The 15,054-nt window shown below is 48.7% G+C and overlaps 1 protein-coding gene across 1 annotated transcript in view; it reads left to right on the forward strand.

Annotated features, from left to right (window-relative positions):
- Window positions 1-401: 401 nt before the first annotated feature.
- LOC142843400 (electroneutral sodium bicarbonate exchanger 1-like) overlaps window positions 402-15,054 on the forward strand; it is a 36,657-nt gene continuing 22,004 nt past the window's right edge. The window contains exon 1 of the mRNA XM_075960701.1: window positions 402-625. Coding sequence (XP_075816816.1) covers window positions 581-625 — 45 coding nt within the window. The 5' untranslated portion in view covers window positions 402-580. The remainder of the gene's footprint in view (window positions 626-15,054) is intronic.

Consider the following 15,054-nt stretch of genomic DNA (forward strand, 5'->3'; position numbering starts at 1 on the left):
TTTAACGCTCTTCAGTCTGGAGTTAATAAGCCAATTAAGAAGCCCCTCTTCTCATCATTGCTTCCTCCTGCCATCTTTGTTTCTGAGAGGGATTTTCTCCTAATTTAAAAATCCATCATCCGAGGAAGAAAATCCGAATAGCTAAACCCAGCACTTTCCCAGAGTCGGTGCAATGCAAACAGAAGCAGTGGTTTTCCTTCCTAGTAGGCAGTTGAAAGGACCTCTGAGCCCAGAACCCCCAGCCCACCCTGAGGGAGAGAGGGAGGCGGTTTCCAAGGCAACCGGCCCAGGGAGGGGTTGGCTCTCTGGCGCCCTCCTGGCCTCTTCCTGGTAGCTCAGGATACTGCCAGCTAGCGTCCACCCGTGCTCCGCGCTCCGATTGGCTGCTCGGTCCGCTCTCTGATTGGTTGTGGCGGGCGCCTCGCCGGCTGGTGGCTATGAAGGTGGCGCCGGTTGATGGTTGAGCGTTGGCTTCAGGGTTGGGGTCGCCGCATGTGCGATCCGCTCCCACGGGATCAGAGGGCGAGGACTGCTGCTGCTCAACCTGGAATCTACCGGCGAGACCGGGCTCCGCCCGGCCATGCCCGCCGGGAGCAACGAGCCGGACGGAGTCCTCAGCTATCAGGTGGGCCCCGCCTCCCGCTCCTCCCCGGCTCAGTCTGGGTCGGGTGCCCACCGCCCGGCTCCCGTTCCAGCCGGGGCTCCGGGCGTGTCCCCGAGAGCCGGGGGGGGGGGGGGGGGCGCGTGGGACGCCAGGGGGCGCTCAGGGTGGCCAGGGAGGGTGACCTTGAGCCGAACCCTGAGCCGCCGGCACCGCCGCAGCCCCCCCGCATCGCCTGCAGCCCGGTGTCCCGGACCAGTGACCTCTGTCCGCGGGTCCCCTTTGGCGGCAGACGCCGGCCTCTGGCCTTGCCCCGCTCTCTACCTTAGGTGGTCGAGAGGGTATCCGGGGACCTTCGCGGGTCTTTGTGTTTTGATTCTGGTTCCTCGGTGGCTAAGAGGAAGCCTTGCAAAGACCCCGAGAATGTGGCCGGTTTTGTGTATCGGCGCCCTGCTGTCCAGACAGCCGATAAGTTCTGAGGAAGGGATTGCACATGGACCAGGGAAGCCAGGAACGACACCACCAGCCTTAAGTAGTTGATGGTGGAACCGCAGGGTCGGTTAATATTAGGAAGCATTTGGACTAGGTATTAAGAGTGTGTGGGTTCAAGTCCCGGTCTGTTTCTTCTAGGCTTTCTCACCTTGTGCGTGCTACTTGCCTCTTTGAACCTCAGTTTCCCCATCTATTAAAATGGAAATAGTAATGTTTGTACGGTTTACTTCACAGGGCTGTTTTAAGGACTCTGTGAATCACGGTTTATTGTGTGAGCCCTAATAAGCGAGTAGTAGCTTTTTGAATTCTCACCCACCCGCCTTGTGAAACCCGGATCAGATGTGATTGCTGCCCTGGAAAGAGGATTTGAAGGAGGGAGGGGAACCGAGACGATGTTGTTGCAGAAGGGTGGTGGGTTTTGGAAGCAAATGCCCGGTTGACATGGTTGTGGGGTCTGGGAAAGGCAGGGGAAACTTCCTGAGTGTTGCGACACGGGTGTGACGCTCCCTACTCCTCTTCTTTCCTGGCAGGACTATTTGCTTGCCAGTCACCAAAATAAATAGATGTGAGATTTTTGGGAAATCTTTCCATTTCTGATCTCATGACATACCATGTTATAGTCAGCTTCTGTTTGGGAGACAGAAGCAAAAAGAGGCCAAGATCTTGCTCCTCCCAGCTGCTGGGAAAGGAGGAGAATTAGCTTTGTTTGTTTTGCCATTGAGAATGCTGGGGATGGACTGCCTTCTTACTTAAAGGTAGACACCCTGCTGCTGAGCCCTATCCCCAGCCTGTGTTTGTGTGTGTGTGGAGGGGGGTGTGTGTCTGTGTGTCTGTGTCTGTGTGTGTCTGTGTGTGTGTGTGTGTTTGGTGGCCAGAGTTTGATAACTGGTATCTTTATCACTCTATCTTTATTTACTGAAAACATGTTCTTGCACTGAACCTGGAACCATTTGAGCCGGCCAGTGAGCCCCTGGGATCTGCTTGTCTCCCCCACCCACTCGCCCCACCCCCACCCCCAGTGCTGGGCTTACAGACGAGCACATGCTGCCTGCTTCCATGGGTGCTGAGGTCTGCGTCCAGGTCTTCATTCTGTGAGACAAGTACGTCACCCATCTTCATTTCACACAAAATACTAGGAGCCTGAGGCAGGAGGATCATGTGTTTGGGGTTCACATAGACTCCATAATGAGACCCTGTCTCAAAAGATCTGCACAAGGAACTGTGTTGTTATAAAATCAGGTGCTTTGACACCTCTCAGACCATCCTGTGAGTGTACGTTGACGCACATCATAGGAGATTTTTCTAAGAAGAAAATGGGCAAAGGTCTGAAGAATGACTCTCAGCTGAAGGAAAGGGGAGGTCAGAGACTTGGAAACAGAGGAGAGGGTGTACAACAGTCCTGTGGCCGATAGGGGGCGCGTTCTGCAAGGACATAGGGTGGAGCCACAGGGAGCAAGGAGGAAATGGCGGGGTGTGTCCTGGGTTCCTAACAGCTAGACACCTTGGCCCCCACTGAAGAAGCTGATATTTACCTGAGGACCAAGAGCAGTCATGATGAGCTTTAGTCCTGCTCAGATTTCCTCTGTTGAAAGATTTCTCTGGCTTCTGTGGGCGATCAAGCTCGGATGTGAGCAGACCCTGTGTCTAACATGCGGAATGTGTGCGGGCTATGGCCAGTACATAGGCACCCTTAGGTTTCTGCTGATGGTCGGTGGTTTGGGTTTCTGAACAGACAATAAATATGTTCTTTACATTGAGCTACTATTATTGTGGGTCACGGAGTGGAGAGAGAAAAGGGAGGGACCAGCAGGTGCTCGTGATGTCAGGCATTAGACACAGGAACTTGAGATTTCGGAAGGTGAGGAGAATGGGGACTTAAAGAGGAAAGGAAGTGGGAATGGCCTGGAGGAGACATAGTCAACCAATGGGCAGTGACCTTAGTGACCAAGCCCCCTGTGTGCCCACCTGAGAGAGCTGGACCTTGCAAAGAGAGTAGATTGTGTGACTCGATGGAAGCAGAGAGCTTCCAGACATCTCATCCCCCATCCCAAGACTAGAGTTTTCTCTGGTGGACTCCGGCTTTTCCCTTTGATTCTCTTCACAGCCGGCTCCACCGTGCAGCCAGCGGGGTTTAGAAATGCCAGCCAGATCATGTCCTCACTTGACCCCTGCCAGCGGCTTCCTAGTGAATTTTAGAATAAAACCCTAACTCTGCGGTGGCTTACCAAGGTTGGACATGACTGCAGCCTTGCCCATTGTGCCGGGAACGCCCTTCTCTCTCACCGCGCACTCCGACTCTGGCTGGCTTTGTGTTTCTTTAGTATGACCAGCTCCCTCACAGCTCGGGGATGTGTCCTCTTTCTAGGACACTCTTTCAGCTCGGTGTCCTCATGACTCATTTGCATCTCCCGAAGAATAGCTTCCCCTGACCTCCACCCTGAGTCACACTGCTCCGTAGGATGCTCTTGTGTTCCTCCCTAGCACACTGTGTATGAGTCTTCTTGTTTTGATGTCCTGCTGTCTTCTTGAGGAAGTTTCAGGAGGGCAGGGTGCGCTGGTGACCCTGTCTCATACATCGCCCAGTGTCCAGTTAGTGCTTGGCTGCTGGAGGGGAAGGCTCGGGAGGCTGAAGTCTTTCTCTTAGGAGCTCGTGGTCTACTAACAGGATTTGCACGGAGCAGCAGATGGCTGTTAGTGGCACACTCATAAGCTCCTCGTTCTTTGGTACCTTTGCTCAGGTTAGCGAGCTGCAGCAACTTTCCCGTCTCTTCTCTGAGGAAATTCCATTCTGGCCTTCAGAGCTGGTTCCATGGAGCTCCACCAGGATTTGCCACTCGGTCTCCTCTGCCCACTGCCCCCGCCAAGCACTCCCATGTGTCCACTCTGCTCCTGCCACTTGCCCGATCTTCCCTTTGTTGCTGTGTGAGCAGGGAATGCTTTCTATGTGCCGGGCACCATGCTGGCTGCTCTCCACGTGTTCCCCTTTCTTTAGTGACAGCGCTGAGGATTGCACCCGAGCCTCACACATGCCCGGCAAGCACTCTGTGGCTGCACTGCCCACCCTCACATCCCCGTTATCTTCCTGTCATCCTGAGAATATGCACCTGTATTGGTCCCACTGCGTAAACAAAGAAATGGAGATGCAGTGAGGTGAAGGGACTTCCAGAAAGGGCAGAGCCGCTGCTCTCCAAAGGCTGTGCCCTCAACTACTGTGCGTTACCACAGCTGTTTGTCTTGCCATCTGGAGCAGCGCCTGGCCCTGAGTGAGCACCAGAAGATCTTGGAAAGGCACACAAGGAATGCACTGGAGTACAGCCGGCTGGAGTGAGGGAGGCCAGCCCGAGGCTGCTGGCATGATGCAGGCTGTGTCAACGTGGCCTGCATCATCCACCTTGCTAAGCTCTCTGAGGTGTTACTGACAAGTCCTTACAAGTTGGGAGTAATAGAAAGCAACCAGACAGCTTAGGGAAAGCCCTACTTTGTGCTAGAACACCCGACAGCCTCTCAGTTCTGCTGAACAGCACTTTCAGAATTGACCAGAAGGAAGCGCTGGAAGGACTGGGAGGTTGGGCATCACGGCGTCCAGGTAAGGTAGTGCTGGGCATCACTGGACGTCCAGGGAGTGTGGGGACAGTGGACAGAGGGCATCAATGGGACGTCCAGGGAGCATGTAGGCAGTGGACAGAGGACATCGGTGGGACATTCAGGAAGCGTGGAGACACTGAACAGAAGGGCATCGACGGGACGTCGAGGGAGCGTGGAAATAGTGACAAGGAAAGCAAAGAAGCCTGGCTTTTCTGTGCACCAGTGCCAGAACAGTTGTACCAACTCCAAACCCCGGAGACAGACATGGGAGCAAATGGCTGTGATCCCCGCACTGGGAATGTAGAAGCAGGAGAATTAGTTCAAGGTCAAAGCCAGGGAGATGGAACAATGGACAGAGCACTTCTGGACAAGTATGACCACTTGAGTTTGAACTGTGAGACCTGCATAAAGGTAGGAAAAGACAGACTCTACAGAGTTGTCCTCTGACCTTGATAGGTACACCATGGCAGCACATGCCTGCATACACTATACATACGTGCACACACACACACAGACACACACACGGTGTAATACTTGAAAAAAGATGAATCAACAGTTAAAAACACTTCTTGCTCTTGCAGAGTACCCTAGTTCAATTCCCAGCACCCACATGGTGGCTCGTAACCATAACTCCAGTTCCAGGGGCTCTGATGCCTTCTTCTGAAACTGGGCACACAAGTAGTGCACACACATATACGTGCAGGTAAAGCACTCAACACATAAATCTAGAAAAAAGTTCACAATGGATGTTGGCTACATAGATAGTTCAAGGCCAGCCTGGGCTGTGTGAGACTCTGGCTAAACAAACAGCCAGGAGACGGTGCCAAACCCTGGCGTGTGGGCGATGGCTGAAGCGTACAGCCGGCTGGAAGAGCATGCCCCTATCTCTTACGGTAGACTGGGAACAACCACGCAGGACAAGAGTTCCCAAAGGAGCTGTGGCTTCTAGTGTTCATTGACTTTGGCACAGGACCACAGTACCTGTTTGCTGAAGAAATGAACGAGCGGCTCCAGGGAGAGCAGATTGGCATCCCAAGGGTCATGGTCGGTTTGTGGTAAGCAGATGATAAGAATTTGCTCAACACTACTGAACAAAAGTGCCAATCCTGGATGGAGTTTGCCCTGTCACCTCATTGCAGAATAACAAGCCGACCCCCGTCCTCTCCTAGCAGGTGGGTGGGGTGGCTGTGGGTACCCTCTGCCATGCCCTGCCAGCTCTGCTGGGAAGCTTTGTAGCAGAGCTGCGGGCCAAGCAGAGCCGTGGGCAGCAAACGGGGCAGCTCAGGCTGCACGTTTCCTTCCTAGGAGCCTTAGATACCCATCTCAGTGCTGTTTGCCCTGGCAGGGTAACCAGGGCCCGTAGCCATCAACACAAGGAAAAGCAGCAAGTCGGCTCTAAATGCGCTGCTAGGTTACAGCAGCACACCTTAGGAGCCTTGGTCATTTCCCATAAGGTAAGAACAAGTTCACGCTAGCTGTGGTCGTTAGGGAGTCCAAATACACACACTGCACTGGCCTCTTACTGCCTCCGTGACGTTACCAGAGGCAGAGTGACTCAAACTACCTATGTCTACATGGGAACAGTTCTGCAGTGGGAGTCTGATGCCTTTGCTTGTAAGCATAAGCTGTCGCCAGGGCTGTGGTTCTGGAAGCCTCAGGACAGAGTCTCTTTGTCCCTTCCCATCCTGTTAGATTAAGACTGGCCCATGTTCTTTGCCTCTTCGTTTCCCCTTCTCTTCTTCCTGCCTCAGGGCCAAAAATCACGTCTTAAAGGCCGAAAATTTTCCCTCAAATCTTCCTCTCTGATTCTACTTCTCTGCCTCTTTTGTTTGTGGATGAATTTTGGAAAATATTTACATGGCTGAGAGTTTTCCTTGCATGCATGTGGATGCTTCATGTATGTACAGTTACCCCAGAGGCCAGAAGAAGGCATTGAATTCCCTGGAACTGTAGTTACAGGTGGTTATGAACAATTATGTGGGTGCTGAGAACTAAACCCAAGTCCTTGGCAAAAGCAACCAGTGCTCCTACCTAACAAACCATCGCAACAACCTCAAAAAGAAAGGCTCAAGTCTGGCCTAGAATTCACTGTGTATATCAGGCTGGCCTGGAATTCACTGTGTAGACCAGGCTGGCCTGGAATTCACTGTGTAGACCAGGCTAGCCTTGAACTTGTGCTCTTTCTAGTTCAGTCTCCCACGTGCTGGAGTACAACCACACCTGGCTTTACAATGCTTTAGATTACAGGAAGTTACTCTGGAGTTTACATAATTTCCAACAGCCTTCTTGGAAGGTCAGTTTATCAGTGATGTGACCTTTAGCTGTAGTCTTAATTCTCTTTTGCCAGGTAAAGTCACAAACTCTCAGATCACTGGGGATCAGATGGGCATCTCTCCAAGAGCCATTATTCTCCAAGTCTGTGCTAATTAGGAGCGACTCTAAGTGGGGTTCAAGGGAAGAATGGCAGAGCCACTGTGGAGTCTTTTTTCCCAGCAAACTGCTGGAGGGTGCGAGGGACAGGAAAGCTCATGGCTCACGACTCCTGCCACAGGCCTTGTGGACCGGTGTTTGTAGGCAGTGAGGAAGTTAGTGAAGGCACTCAGGCATGTCCAACCTTTCAACGTGAGGCAGGCACATGGCTGTCATCCACAGAGTTCACGCTCGAGAACTGCACGGCTCTTTGTTTCAGAAAGCCACCAAAAAGATCTCCTCTTTGGCTTCTTTTGTTCTAAGCCAAAGTTGGACATGTGCAAGAAAAGTAGAGAGCTGGGTCAGGCTCAGCGGCCAGGCTTCCACTGAGGGCCAGAATCCAGGTGAAGAGGCAGATGGACCAGGGGCCGGAAACGGCTGGAGAGCTGCTGAGCAAAAGGACTCTTGTGTATGTGAGGTCCTGGAGCATTGACGGCTTGGGAAGACGATGTGAATCTCAAGCTGGTCTCACTGTGGGTATGAATCCATGATTAGTTTTCTGGAACACTCAAAATTGGCCACTTCCTTTGCTTTGGGCACTATCAATACATAATTAATAACAAACTTGAACCTTGTAACCCCTCTCGGCTCCTGTGAGATCTTACTTTGTCTTGATTTAGGACCTTGTGAAGATTAAGTATGTGATATCTGTAGCAAAACTGGTAGGCGTAAGTAAGCCTTTTGTTGAAATTAGTTCCTGTTCTTTGGTTGACTAGAAACCCAGGAGGTAGGGCTGAGGATGTCCTCTGTGCGGAGTGCTCGCCTGGGGGCCCTGGAGCTCACTCTGCAGCACTCAGCAAAAGCTTTCTTGATGTTGTTCTGGGTGCGAATGATGGTTGCGGGGAGTGCCGCAGCTGAAGACTGAAAACATTGGCTCCATGGGGTGGAGTGGGGATGGAAGAGGTGTTTGAGATAAAGTTGGGATGCTCGTACCAGAAGAGGGATGGAGTTCATTTGGGCACAAGTCCAGAATAGCCAGCAGGGTCAGTGTGTCTAGAAGGGGTTCTACGTGGCCTGTGCCCACAACCTTCATTCTCCCTGCAGCTTCTTGGCTGTGTCTAGGAGTTAGGGCATTATGTAATAATAATTAGCCCTGTTTTTGTCTTTTTCTTTGTTCATTACTGAAAGCAAGGCTTTAATTTACCAAAATCAGACTCATTTTTTTCTTGAGACCGGGTCTCACTCTGTAGCCATGACTGTCCTGGAACTCAGTTTGTAGACCAGGTTGATCTTGAACTTAGAGATCACCTGTCTGTGCCTCCTGCGTGCTGGGATTAAAGATGTGTCACGGTGTCCTGCTTCATTCATTTTCTTCAGTAATAATTTTTATGTTTTTAATTATAATATAGTCATGTCACAGCTCCCTTTCCTTTCCTCTCTCCAACCCTTCTCATTCACCCTCTTGCTCTCTTTCTCACATCATAGTCTGTTTTTCTTTAATTGTTCCCCCAGAAACACACACACACGTGCACGCGAACACACACACAACACACACAGTGTATAAATACAGCCTGCTCGGTCCACATGTCGGCTGTATGTATGTGCTCTCAGAGCTGACCTCTCAGTGTTGGATAACTAGTTTGGGGAGCTTTCTCCTGGAAAAGACAATTTTTTAAGGATTATAAACAGCACTTTATCTCTCAAGACATGCCATGCAATATCAATGATTTAATTTAAAAAGTTTATTATCATTTTTGTTTATGTGTACGTGTGTATTTGTCTCTGTGTATGTGTGTGTGCTTGCGCACATAGGCACTTGCGAGCACACATGCCTGTGGAGGCCAGAAGAGGGTGTCAGATCCCCTGGAGCTGGAGTTATTGTGGTTAATTGAAAGCTGCCTGATTTGGGTGCTGGGAAGCAAACTCTGGTTCTCTATATGAACAGCAAGTGCTTAGCAACTGACTCTCCAGCATCCCAGTGTCAAAGCTTTAGTTGAATTAGCCACCTCAGCTCTAACTAATCCCTGGGACCATCCAATTCAGGCTTAATAGGAGGCATAATTCATGAGCCACTCAGAGAAAATATAAAAAGAGGATTACTTTACATGTTGTTTTTCCAATTCACTACTTCCCTCCCTCCTGCCCTCCCTCTCCTTTTCTCTTAAGCGTGTTTAATGTGTTTCCTGTGAATATAATCGTTCTTGAGTCACAAGGCCCTCTGAGACTCTGGTAAAAGTCGTGGGCAGCCTCCCATACCACCAAACGTACATGCACACATACCACCCCCTCCTCTGAAGCATCCACAGGTATTCTAGAAATTCATGGACTCCACATTGGTAAATCTTGCTTTCTGTGGACAGTGATGGTGGCAGAGGCAAATACAACCGGCCTGGGTGGCCCCTGCAGCAGGCATAAACCAGGAGGCCCAGTCTTTCTTTTCTTTTAAACTTAACAATTTCAGACAATTTTGGCATATGCTTGAAATTTGGGGAACATTTCAAATGTCTATCAAAGGAGAAACATTTGCATAGTGAATCACCCTGTGCCCATGACTTGGCATCAAGAATGAACACACATCTTGTTTCTTCTCTGTCTCTCTCCAGGCTCCAAATCCCAGCTGAAGGGCGTTTTTTAAAATGTATTGAGGCCACATCACAGGATTACTAACTGAAAAGGTTTTGCAGCCTGATTAGCCTCTCTGCTGCTGCAATAGTCTAAGTCAGAGCAAACCGAATTAGAGAAAGCCGGGGTTGAACGGATACCAGCGCTCCCAGGTGGCATTCCAGCCCCCCAGAGAGGAGAAGGAAGGAAGACCAGAAAACCACTGTTTGTTGTCTGTGGGGCAGTTTAAATACCCTGTGGGTGTGGTCTTGAGCATCTCTGGGGAGGCTCATCTTTTGGTGGTCTTTCTTGGAGCTGGAGTCTGGACTGAGACAACTCCCAGGAGAGGGGGCTTGGGATGGAACTTCCAAACAATTACCATACCTTAAAAAGTACCTGAGAGCAGGCAGATCTCTGTGAGTTCAAAGCCAGTCTGGTCCACATAGCAAGTTCCAGGACATCCAGGTTTACATAGAGAGACCCTGTCTCAACAACAAATTATAAATAAAGGAATATAATCAGCCATTCTGTTTAAATTTCTGTGAATTAGTTATAATTATTTTTTCTTTTATTTTTTAAACATGACTTTATGTGAGCCAGGACGCACGTTCATATTCCAGTGTGGCCTTTTCAGTGTTCCAGCTGCTAATGGATGTGGATAGTGACTGCTCCTCTGGCGGACAAAGAGGACGAACATCTGTCAGTGAGCTCAGCTCTGGATAACCAAGATAAGAAAGCTTGAAGTTTTCCAGTAGTTGACTTTACTCTCTCTCTCCATACACAACGACATACATACATACATACACATAACACACATATAGATATGTATATATACATATATAATGTTGAAGATGTGTTTTTTAAATTGTTATAATTAATTTTATTCTTTGAGATTATAATGGATTTGTATCAGTTATCCCTTTCCTTCCCTCCCTCCCACCTCTGTTGATTTATAGTCTTAGAGAAATCTGTAAGTTCTACCTCTCTTCCTCCCTCTCCTTATTGGCACCTTGTTTTGTGCTATGCCAGCTGTCTGCTTAGATGGTACCAACTATTATAAGTGATGCTGGATATTTAAATATCAGCTTGGAGACTAGCTCTAGCTGGCTAGTAACTTGGTAGTCAACATTAATAATTACCTCCATATAAAATTATACCTGGCTTCAAGAGACTATATGATAACATAAAGAGTTCAGAAAGTAGGCCAGGTGGTAGTGGCGCACATCTTTAATCCCAGAACTTGGGAAGCAGAGGCAGGTGGAACTCTTGTTAATTCAAGGCTAGCCTGATCTACAGAGCAAGTTCCAGGACAGGCTCCAAAGCTACACAGAGAAACCACACACACACACACACACACACACACACACACACACACACACACACCACGAGTTCAGAAACTAATGTTGCTCATTGGAAGTTACTTGTCACGTGCTGGCATTGTCCTGGTCAGGAAGTGACACCTGTCCTGGAGCTAACAGGGACGCATGCCGGGTTCAGTGTAGGCCACTGTGCTGGGCTCTAGGGGACACTCATGGATGACAGTGTGTTTCCATGCTGAGTGTGGTGGTACATGCCTTTAAGCCCAGCAGAGGCAGGTAGATTTCTGAATTCCAGGCTAACCAGGGCTACATACTGAGACCCTGTCTTAAAAAACAAATCAAGAAGGCAAGAAGGGAGGGAGAGCAGGAGGGAGGGGAAACTCAGGACCTGAAAGATAAGCTAGGTAAGCAGAGCGCATGTGAGTAAAGTCAGTTGTTTTCCACTAAAACGTGGTTCCTAGCCCCTCGTGCACACGAAAAAGAACAGAAAATGATTCTGCAGGGAAGACTGTGGACTCTGCAGCTTCTCTGCAAGTAGAGCTGCTGTGCGCTGGAAATGGTGTTCATCATATGGGGCTGAGGGAGGTGCGGAGGTTAAAAGGTGTATCTGAAGATTAACCGAGCCACAGTGGGCACGCCATTAATCCCTGCACTGGGGAGGCAGAGGCAGGTGGATCTCTGTGAGTCTGAGGCCAGCGTGGTTTATAGAGCGAGTTACAGGACAGCTAGGGCTGTTAAGCAGAGAAACCCTATGTCGAAAAAAAAGAAATACTATATAGGCCAATTTCAGTCTTTTTCCTTCCTCCTCTTCCTGCCACCCCTCTCCAGGGTCTTTCTGTGTAGCCTCCCAGACCTGGTTCTCACTATAGAGTCCAGGCTGGCTTTGAACTCATGGCCATCTGTTTGCCTCATCTAGATTACAAGTGTGAACATCGTGCTTGGCTCTGAAACATTAGCTTCATCTGATAATTCTTCGGTGTGTCTCTACACTGTAAGGCCTGCACCACACCAGCCCGTGGTCCAAAGGGGAGCAGTCTTCGCTTACCACGAGTGGCCTCGTCACCATTCGCATTGGCACTTGGCCCATATGTCCCATTTTTGTTCTGATTTTAGAGACTTTGCAGCAAACAGCTTTATTTTCACAGTACACTGCAGAGGGCACAGAACATTCTCTTTGGTCCCTGTCCCACCCCCTGCCTGCCCTCTTTTATTATCCACTTCCCCAGCAGAGCAGCTTTTTGTGCTAAGTCCGTAGCTTGCACTAGGGTGATGCCTTAGTGCAGGACATTCTGTAGGCTTAGATGTTTGATGACATGGGCCCCCCATGCTTAGACCATACAGACTCATTCCCGTTCCCCCAAATGCTCTGTGTGTGACCTTTTAGCTTCTCCCCCCAGCTCTTCTTTTTTGGTCAGGGGGAAGGAAGGTTTCCAGGCAAGGTTTCTCCCTGTAGCCTTGGCTGTTCTGGAACTCACTCTGTAGGCCAGGCTGGCCTTGAACTCACAGTTCAAATGGATAGATCTAGAAAAAAACATATTGAGTGAGGTAACTCAGACCCAGAAACACAAATATAAAATGTACTCACTCATAAGTGGCTTTTAGACATAAAGCAAAGAAAAACCAGCCTAAAATTCACAACCCCAGAGAACCTAGAGAACAATGATGACCCTAAAAGAGACTTACATGGATCTAATCTACATGGGAAGTAGAAACTACAAGATCTCCTGAGTACATTGGTAGTGTGGGGGTCATGGGCGAGGGTAGAAGGGAGGGGATGGAAAGGAGTAGAGCAGAGAAAAAGGTATAGCTTAATAAAAAAAGTAAAACACAAACAAACAAACAGAGACCTGTCTGCCTCTGCCCTCCTGAGTGCTGCGATTAAAGATATGCACCATCACAACCAGTACATTCTTCTTCATTTTTTTTAAAGATAGATTTATTTATTTATTATGTTTACAACATTCCCTCCATGTATGCTTGCATGCCAGAAGAGGGCACCAGATCTCATTATAGATGGCTGTGAGCCACCATTTGGTTTCTGGGATTGAACTCAGGACCTCTGGAAGAGCAGTCAGTGCTCTTAACCTCTGAGCCATCTCTCCAGTCCCTACATTCTTCTTTTTTATTGTTTCCATAGCTTTGTCTTTTCCTGAATATCACAGGGCTGGAATTATTCAGTACATGGAATTTTCTTCCTTTCCTTTTTCTTTTCTTTTCTCTCTCTCTCTCTCTTTCTTAAAAGCAACAACAAAACACCCCAAACCCAACTTCCCTAGAACTAGTGATTGTCCTGCCTCGGCTTCCTGAGTTCTGAGGTTACAGGAGTGTGCTACCACACTGGGTTAAAAGTTTATGGAGAGTTAATAATTCTTTCCCAGTTTTCTTTTCTCCTCTCTGTGCAGTACTAGAGATGGAGCACAGGGCCTCATGCCAGGCCAGCTCTTTGCCACCGTCCTGTGTCTCCAGGTCTCATGGCCTCTTGAATTGGCTTCTTTCACTTAATAAAATGCATTTAAGGCATTATCTTCTTATGACTTAATAGTTCATTTCTTTTTCATGCCCACACTACTCCATTGTCTAGATGGACCACAGTTTATCTGTTCACCAAGATGGACATCTTGGTTGCTTCTAAATTTTAGCAATTATGAATAAAACTTCTGCATGCTTCTATGTTCAGGTTTTTGTGTTGATTTAAAACTTTTTATAACTGGGTTTCCCTGTGTAATAGTCCTGGCTGTCCTGGAACTAGCTCTATAGACCAGACTGGCCTTGAACTCACAGAGATCTGCCTGCCTCTGTCTCCGGAGTACTGGGATTAAAGGTGTGCTCCACTACCGCCAAAATAATGATAATAATAGTAGTAGTAATAATAATAATAATAATAATAATAATAATAATAATAAAGTCTTGGATGGTAACTATCAACACTGATTTATAAAGTAAGAATTTGTTTTTGGAAGAAACTGTCTTCTAGTGTGGCTGCAGAATTGTGTTTTTCCCCAACAGCAAAGAGGGAGGTCTGTTGTTACTAGTGTCCTAGATTCTTGGCAATCCCAATAGCTGTGCAGACCTTGCTTTTGAACAGGGTCTGGCTGTGTACTGCATAGCCCAGGCTGGTGTGGAACCCATTGATCCTTGCCTCAGCTTCCCAAGTGCTAGGATCAAAGGTGTGCGCCACCACCGCCTGGCTTCTAGACATATTTTAAAATTACGTTTTTTATCTACTTGTTTTGTATGCTTGTGCACACATGCACATGCAATGGCGCCCATGTAGAGGTCAGAAGACAACGTGGGGGAGTCAGTTTTCTTTCCATCGTGCGGGTCCTGTCTCAAGGATTGAGCTCAGGTTGTCAGGCTTGGTGGTGAGGGCCTTTACCTGCTGAGCCATCTTGTTGGCCCTGCACAATTTTTTTTTAAAAAGAAACAGCTAATGGTTTGAATAAAAATCTAATAGGCTTATTGTTTAACCTGCTTGAATTTTCTGTAGCAGAAAATGGTGTAAGAGCCGGCGATCCCAGTGCTAATGGCGCTGTGATGATGGCACCCGGCTGAGTGGACGGAGTGCAGTGTTGCTGACTGTATTCCATGGTGGTGTTTTCTGTGAAACCCTGTGAGAACCCTGGATTCTCGGTGAATTCGTATTTGGGTTTAGATGCTTATCAGACTCAGGGACGATTTATACCGCAGTCCCCAGTAGCTCATTGTCTCTCGTTGCCACGCTGGCAGCCACTGAAGGCCTGTGCAGTCCGCGAGCGGTTTTCAAGTGGTGTTTGGGAATTTTTAAAAGATATTTTTCATTTATTCTGTAATGAAAAGCCTCTCTCATCTGCTCTGGTACACGTGGAAGAGAGCCTAGACAAACTGTCACCTTCCCAAGTGAAGAGTTGCCTTGATAGCACTGTCCTTCAAAGAAGGCTGATCAGTTCAAGTGTGTGTGTGTGCGTGTGTGTGTGTGTGTGTGTGTATGTGTGCGTGTATGTGTGTATGTGTGCGTGTGTGTGTGTGAAAGTGTGTGCATGTGTGCGTGTGTGTATGTGTGCGTGTGTG

This window comes from Microtus pennsylvanicus, chromosome 2, assembly GCF_037038515.1.
Source record: "Microtus pennsylvanicus isolate mMicPen1 chromosome 2, mMicPen1.hap1, whole genome shotgun sequence".
Lineage (NCBI taxonomy): Eukaryota > Metazoa > Chordata > Mammalia > Rodentia > Cricetidae > Microtus > Microtus pennsylvanicus.